We start from the raw sequence: 7,832 nt of genomic DNA on the forward strand, positions 1-7,832 counted from the left end.
ACGGAGACAAAAACCTTAATATTTTTATCACTGAAGAAGAGTTCACTTGTAGTAAAGAACAATCAAATACTGCTAATCTTGATGATACTGATGAAGATGAAGATAAAGATAATAATGATGTTGATATTGTTAATCTTTAACTGCTGGGTTTTATCTTTTTGTTTTTCGTGTTTTGTTAGATTTTGATTTTTTTTATTTTGGACAATAGTTTATTGGCATTTAATTTTTTCTATACACCACTAATTTATTTTACTTATATTTATAATTTGAATAAAAAATCTTGGAAGTTGTGTTGTTTTATTTTTTATTTTAAAATAATTAAAAAGAATTTAAATTTTAAAAAATAACATAAAAATCCAGCCCTTTTAAGCCCTGAGCCCTTATATTCAAAAGCCGGGCTTTAATAATTAGATAATTTTAAGGTATGTTGGCTTTAAAGGGTCAGACCTTTTAGGCCCTGGCCCTTCAAGGGCTAGCCTTCTAGGGCCGGGTTGACCCTTATTAATAACTCTACGGAGGACAAAAAAATTAAAGGGTGAGATAAAAAAAATACTTGTTACCAATGCCATTAGTAGAAAATTCACACAAAGTGTTGTTGTTAATTAATCGATTTGTTTGGATTAACTTGTCAGTTTCAAAAGGCATAAATCGGAAGAAAAACCAGAAGCAGAAAAAAATAGATTCAACTTTAAAGTAATTTTTGAGAGAAAAAATCAATTTATGTCTAAAATTATGTCAAATATAATTTCGGACGTAAATTGAAATTTTGAGTTGGAAAAGTCATTTTACCGTGACAAAATTGTTGGGAAAATAGTTGGTCCAAAATGTAATTCATCTATAGGGTACCTAATGATCCTTTATAATTTTATCTTTATTTAATTTTTATATTGGCTTATTATAAGGATGAAAGTGACTTATGAATGATGAGAATTATCAGGCGAGTGGTGATTCATTCCCCCCCCCCCTCCTTTCCTTTTGTCACAAAGTGAGTCATGATTGATTGATCCATCCAACTACTCCAACCCCCGTCCCCTGGCTCCCTCCAGCGCACCCCGCTCCCTCTTCTTTATAAACCGACCGCTTTCACTTTCTGATCACTGCACCCTGTTCTACTTTCACACATTGTTCTTTCCATGTAAGCCAAGTCCTGCGTTATTCTCTTCGTAAACTTTTACTTTTTCTTTTTTAAAATCCCTTGCTCTATATATATATGTATGTATGTATGTATATATATATATTTACATCATCCCATTATTCCGATCATGTTTCTTGTTTGGTCTTTGCAAGTTTCAGCTCAACTCTCCCAGAGATGTCCAAAGCCCAAGCTGCGTCTGCTGTTGAGAAGTATATAAATCTCTGTCTCTTCTTCTTTACCTCGGATTATACTTTTAACTCCATACTATGATTTAGTTAATGTTTAAAGAGGAAAAAGAAAAGTTACATCAATGGGCTTATAACATACTGATGATATGCTTACTGATATGTTTTAAGTTACAGATAACTTCAACCTTTATGGGTTTCTAACTCTGTGCTTATTGATGATGTTTTTCACACTGAATGATAAAATAAAACGTTTGATTTAGGTATCAGAAGTATTCTGGCAGTTCTGGAGGCGAAGGAGAAGAAGAAAGGAAGTCTAACTACTATGATAAGGTGAGAGATACTCAGATTTGGCAATCCAAGTTTTTGTTTTTGTTTTTTTTTTCCTAGCAATGAACCTACGTGTAGTAGTTCCAACTTATTTGTCTTTAATATTTTAATGAGCTTCATGTTCTTGAAATCACACGCGGCAGTTAAGTACTTGTTTGTCAAACTCCCATAATTACTTAGAAGAAGTTTTTTGTTTTGTTTTGTTTTATAAGACAAAATTCCTCCTACGTATTCATTTTATACAGCACAAAATCATTTAAAATTAAAGTCAATTACATTTCATAAGGCCAATGGAGGGAACTTGCTTTTGTGATCAATTAGTTCCCATGGGAGAATATTCTTGAGGGAAAAAAAATTAATTTGCAAGTTCTTATGGCTTTACTTAATTTTTAGTCATATTTTTTACTTTTTTTCCTTTCTTTTTATCATGTTATTATAGTTTTACCCTTGTAATTTTTTTTCCCTTTTTATCATATTCCTATAATTTTACCTTATTTTTAATTAGGTAATATTCTTAAGAAATTTTTAATCATATTTTTTAGTTTTTTCTTCCTTTTTATCATGTTATTATAGTTTCATCCTTGTAGTTTTTTTGTTTCTTTTTATCATGTTGTTATAATTTTATCTCATTTTTAATCAGGTCTTTGGACCTTCAATGATTGATAACAAGAAAAAAAAATAAAGATCTGATTAAAAAATTAGATGAAATTATAAGGACAAAAACTATAAAAACTTGATTAAGAATTAGGTAAAACTTTAAGAACCTGATTAAAAAAAACTACCAAAATCCAATTAAAAATAAAGTGAAATTATAGGGACTTGTAGATTAATTTTCTATAAAAAAAAAAAATCTACGCTATAATATTCTGCCAATTCTTTAAGATGATATATCATTTCTTCCATAATTGATTTTTTTTTTTGGGCCAAAACTTCCATAATTGATTGACTAAATGTGAAGACAACTTATATATAATGACATGTCCATTTTCAGTCAAATACATACTATGATGTTGTTACTGGCGCTTACGAAGCTTACTGGGGAGAATCCTTACATTTTGCATCGAGGTATGCATCTATCAAATTTCCTTTATTTCCACACTTCAAACAAATATACTTATCCGGTCTTTAATATAAAATCTAATTAATGAATTGATGTTAGTCTTATATATAATACATATTTTACATATTTATTAATTTTCTATCAGATTAATCTTATTGATATTCGCTCAACAATAATCAAGTGGGAAAATAGAGAGAATTAAAAAAGACACTTGGAGTGTTTTTAAAAAAATATATCATAATAACTAATTTAACTAACTTTCTTAGTCTACTCAAATTAGTCAATTAATTAAGTCTTATATTAAAGTTTAGAGGAGTACAAGAGCTTTTGCTTTTTAGCCTTTTTTGTATCAATCAATTTGGTTTTAATAATTTAGATGGAAAGGGGAAACACTTAGAGAGAGCATCAAGCGCCATGAGCACTTCATTGCCATGCAACTGGGCCTCAAGCCGGGACAAAAGGTTTTTCTTGATCTTCAACGCAACACAGCAAATTAATAACACTACTTATACTGTTCGTTTAAGAAAATAACTCATGAGCCGTTTTTTTTCCTTTCCTTTTTTCTGTTTGATTTTAGGTTTTAGATGTTGGATGCGGAATTGGGGGACCAGCAATAGAAATCTCTCGTTTCAGGTGAATGACAAGACTTGGGGAAAATTTCAATAAAATACCCTCAAAATTTTGAAATCCCAAATCAATCTTCTGAGTATCACGGACGCCAATGCAGTATGCAAGTATCAAAATGGGATTTCCAAATATTATCAAATAATTAATCAATATACCCTCAATCTTTTTAGGTGATTTACGACTTTTATTTAGCAATTCCCTATAATACAATGCAAAATATGAAAAAAGCTGTTGTCGCTTGTTAAAAGAGTTGTGGTAAATAGCTAATGCATTGTAATGAATTGCTAAATAAAAGTTGTAAATCATCTAAACAAAAAATATAAGGACTATAGGTCATTTGACAACATCTGCAAATCCCCTTTTGGTACTATATATTGAATTAACATTTGCGATATTTAGGATTCTGAATTGGGTATTTCAATGTTTGAAGATATTTTCTTTTTGAATTTCCCCAAACTCTTAACTCCCAAAAAAAAATATTTATTTAATTTGCAGCAAGACATCAGTTACGGGGTTGAACAATAATGAGTACCAAATAAACAGAGCAAAGGTATGTGTTTAATTCCCACTGAGCAATACGAAGATCCAGAAACAACGACTTTGAAATTTTTACTTAATCATTAAAACTAGTGTTTTTTTTTTGGCGAGAGTGTTTCATACTGTTTCCTTGTTTTATCTAATCATTAATACACTGGTTTGAGCATTAAGTATTTATCTGCAATAATGAAGTTTTGCAGTGGTCAAGCAGGTGTATGCATGTACTTAAAAGCATGTTTTTGGCTTACAGGAACTTAGTCGCTTACACGGCGCGGACCAGATTTGCGACTTCGTGCAGGTTAATGTTTTCTTCTTCTATGTTTTAAGTGTTGTCTGTCAAATTTTGAGAACATATGGTGGGCTTGATTCTGTATGTTACTACCTTTGCTCTTTAATATAAAAGTTAGTTAGAGAGTTGGATTTAGTCTTGATATAAGACTTCCATCTATTTTGTCTTTAAAATTTATAATTTTTTTTCAAAATATCTTTACTGATTGTAAGAGATTCCCATCAAAGATAGTTTCAATATACATAATTAAATAGGGTAGTTTAGAAAAGTAAACACATATTTTTTTGCAAACAACTAACTTAACTAATTTTTTTAATCTCTGCAAATTAATTGTGAAGGTCTTATATTAAGACTGGAGGTAGTAGTGTTCTCCTTTGATTATTCATGTCATGTGGATATTTTATATAGGCTTTCACTATTTCAAATAGATGATATTTATATTGCTCTGACTATTCATGCATATAATGTTTAAATTTGTTTGTGCAGGGTGACTTTATGAACATACCATTCCCAGACAATACTTTTGATGCAGTATATGCAATTGAAGCTACCGTTCATTCACCAGATGCTGTATGTGACTTCTCCACTCTCTTTCTCTATCTGTGACGACTTAAAATTATAAACAGAATTTAACCTGTGATCTTATAAAAGAGCATCTATGTAATTAGGCTACAAAGCATTTGGTGAAAAATTAATCTTTTTGTCTTTCTAGTTTTGGCTCAACTGTAACTTAGTTTTTAAATTAAACTTTGAATCAGTGTAATTCAGTTCCAATAGTTTTGACTCAATTAAAACTCAGTCCCTAAACTTTAAATATGGGGATTGGTTTGTAGTAAGTTAAAGTTCAAGAGCCAATTTTCAACTGAGTTATGGCTTTATGAGCTAAGTTACACTGAATTAAAGTTTAAGAATCAAGTTACAGCCAAGTCAAAACTATAGAGATTAAAAAATTAATTTTCCCTCTTTTTGTTGGGTTTAGATACAAATTTACTCTGGAAGCTTTCACTCAGGAGCATTGGGCATCTAAAATTTTTTTTTTTGACCCAAACTTGAGCTAAAAGTTTAAAATCGTAACAATATTATCATCTGACATTAAAAAACTCATGTTGACCATTAAAATAGTGATATTGATTGTTAATATTTTTAATGGTGGGGCAATATTGCTACCATTTTGAACTTTCGAGGCAAATTGGCTCCCAAGAGAACTTCCGGATACTTAATGCTCCTGAGTGAAAACTTTCAAAACAAATTTGTACCTTGACCCCCCCTTTTTTTTTTAATAAACAGGCCCAGAAATTTCAGATCTTTGTCATGAAGTTTTATTTGTGTTACATATGCACATACCCCTCCTGCCCTGACGCTTATTTCTTTTTTCTTTTTTTAATTCTGATTTGTTTAGTATGAATGCTATAAAGAGATTTATAGAGTGTTGAAGCCTGGTCAATGTTTTGCTGCATACGAATCAAGCATGACTACTTCCTTTGATCCTACTAACCCAGAGCATCAAAGGATAAAGGTATAATAATATACATAGAGGCAATTAAATAATTTAGGTTGACATTACTTATGAGTCATACCATGACTTTATTTGGTCTATCTACTTATCTCATATAGACCAAATTTAGCATTCCCTCGAAAAATTACTTTACGTTTTACGAGATAATATCCTCTCATGTATTTATCTCATACAACACAAAATTACTTAAGATAATCTAATTAAACACTCAAGGTTGCAATTCTATAGATCGCATTGATTGTTACAGAAAGAACTTTTGCTTGGTGGTGGCCTCGTTGACATCAGATCAACCACGAAGGTTCTTGAAGCTTTAAAGCAAGCAGGTTTTGAGGTGAACTTCAATCTCTTAATCTTTCACTAGTTTTTTTTATTACCAAGTAAAAGTTTAGGTGAGTTGAATATATAGGAATCATTAGGTCGTGCAATTCCTTCAAGCTCAAGGAACATTTACAAATATACTTACAGATCAAATTCCTCCTTAATAAAATCCTCACATAGATGATAGCGAGATCTAAACCTATGACTTTATGGATTATAGGCCAAATTCTTATTATCAGTTAGACTAATCTCCATTGACTAATTTTACGCATTTTATTGTTTGAGCTTTTAGATATGAACAACTTAATTAACTATTTTTTATCTCATTTGTTTGGTGTATATAAAGGTCATGTGGAGCAAAAATATTGCAGAGGACTCTCCTATTCCTTGGTATTTTCCTATAGACAAAAGTAATAACTCGCTGAGTACAAATGCTGTTCGACTTTTCAAAAGAAACATGGTAATGCTGCTAAATACCCAAGGCTATTATTTGTTTATTTTTCAAGCAATTTTTCAACTAAAATAAATTCAAATTTTATATGAAGGAGATGAATAATAATTTTATTTTATATTCGTTGACTGGCTTCAAATTTCGTAGCTTAAGGCTCTTGAGTTTGTTGGATTGGCACCCAAGGGAATTACCAAGGTTCAAGCTTTTGCGGAATGGGCTGCAGATGGACTAGTTGAAGGTGGAAAGTAAGTTTTATATTTATTTCTTCCATCTATTTTTCATTTTAAATACATATATGTATATGTATATGCAGAAGCATAAGTTTGCTTTTGGACAGATTAAATACAGAGTAGCTTAATTAGAAAAATTTATACTCTCTCTTATCCTTAATATAAGAGTTATTTAACTAATTTGTACAGAAAAAATAGATGAATTATTAGTTATAAGAGATGTGATCTGGTATCCATAAAATATTCTTGTACGTGTAGAATTAGATTAGGTATGTTATAAGTCAGATAAATTAGTTTGAGGAGAAAATAATTAATCTAAAGGATATAAAATAAATTAAACCCTTATATTTACAATCAAATTTCTAACCTCTCAACTTGTGACAAGATGTGAGGAAATTGATTATATATGAGTGATTCTTGTTTCAGGAAAGAGATCTTCACGCCAATGTTTTTCTTTGTGGCAAAGAAGCCTGCTGATTGAGACACTGTGGGGGGTTGAATTGTACTTCAGAATAATTGCCTTCTTATATATTGCACGTACGTTTGATGTCTGTTTTTCTGGCTTTTTCTTGTCCTTCCGATAATAAACTTGTGGTCTGGTCTTGGACTTTTGCTTGGAGTTGTACAGTTTGTATTTTTCTTTTGGGTGTTTGAGTGTCGAGTTTGGATTGAAACAATAATATATGGAATGTTTGTGCTAATTGTTGAGTTTGGTCTCCAGTCTTCTTTTGCTTAATCTTATTATGACATAAATTCTATTCACTCTCATCAAAATTTATCTATGAAAATCATAGGGTGTTTGGTTTCCAACCAAACGATGATTTTAAAAACAATTTTATGGTACATAATAAGTAGATGAGAAAAGTTTTATCTCAATTTACCTAAAAACACTTTTAAAAGTGCTTTTGGATAAACCAAACACCCCCTCGAAAACTTAGAGAAATAAACGCTCATTTAACTTATATTCATTCAATAAAATCAATGAGATGACATCCATTTTAAACACATCCAACAGCCAAATCAAATGCCTCCATGACATGAATGAGGGTGGTTAGAAAATGATATTGAAAAATCTCGTTTTTTTTAAATATCAGTCTAACAAAAATAACCTTTTTTACCTACATTTGGGAAAGTAAGATTTAAGCAGCAAAACA

General features: G+C 30.6%; 1 protein-coding gene across 2 annotated transcripts; it reads left to right on the forward strand.

The window, feature by feature from the left end:
• Positions 1-1,068: 1,068 nt before the first annotated feature.
• On the forward strand, positions 1,069-7,394 carry LOC114738952 (cycloartenol-C-24-methyltransferase-like). 2 transcript variants are annotated; one of them, XM_028927019.1, is made up of 14 exons: positions 1,069-1,135; positions 1,294-1,344; positions 1,584-1,653; positions 2,642-2,715; positions 3,087-3,171; positions 3,288-3,343; positions 3,833-3,887; positions 4,125-4,172; positions 4,650-4,733; positions 5,563-5,679; positions 5,927-6,010; positions 6,344-6,457; positions 6,596-6,693; positions 7,105-7,394. In XM_028927019.1, exons 2-14 carry the CDS (start codon positions 1,310-1,312, stop codon positions 7,157-7,159), a joined length of 975 nt encoding a protein of 324 aa, XP_028782852.1. In that variant the 5' UTR covers positions 1,069-1,135; positions 1,294-1,309; the 3' UTR covers positions 7,160-7,394. The 2 variants fall into 2 exon arrangements, with proteins under 2 accessions (XP_028782852.1, XP_028782859.1); XM_028927026.1 differs by having other exon boundaries at positions 1,111-1,135; positions 1,288-1,344.
• The last annotated feature ends 438 nt before the right edge of the window (positions 7,395-7,832 follow it).

This window comes from Neltuma alba, unplaced genomic scaffold, assembly GCF_004799145.2.
Source record: "Neltuma alba isolate B1F8T4 unplaced genomic scaffold, ASM479914v2 tig00002811_pilon, whole genome shotgun sequence".
In the NCBI taxonomy this organism is placed as follows: Eukaryota; Viridiplantae; Streptophyta; class Magnoliopsida; order Fabales; family Fabaceae; genus Neltuma; species Neltuma alba.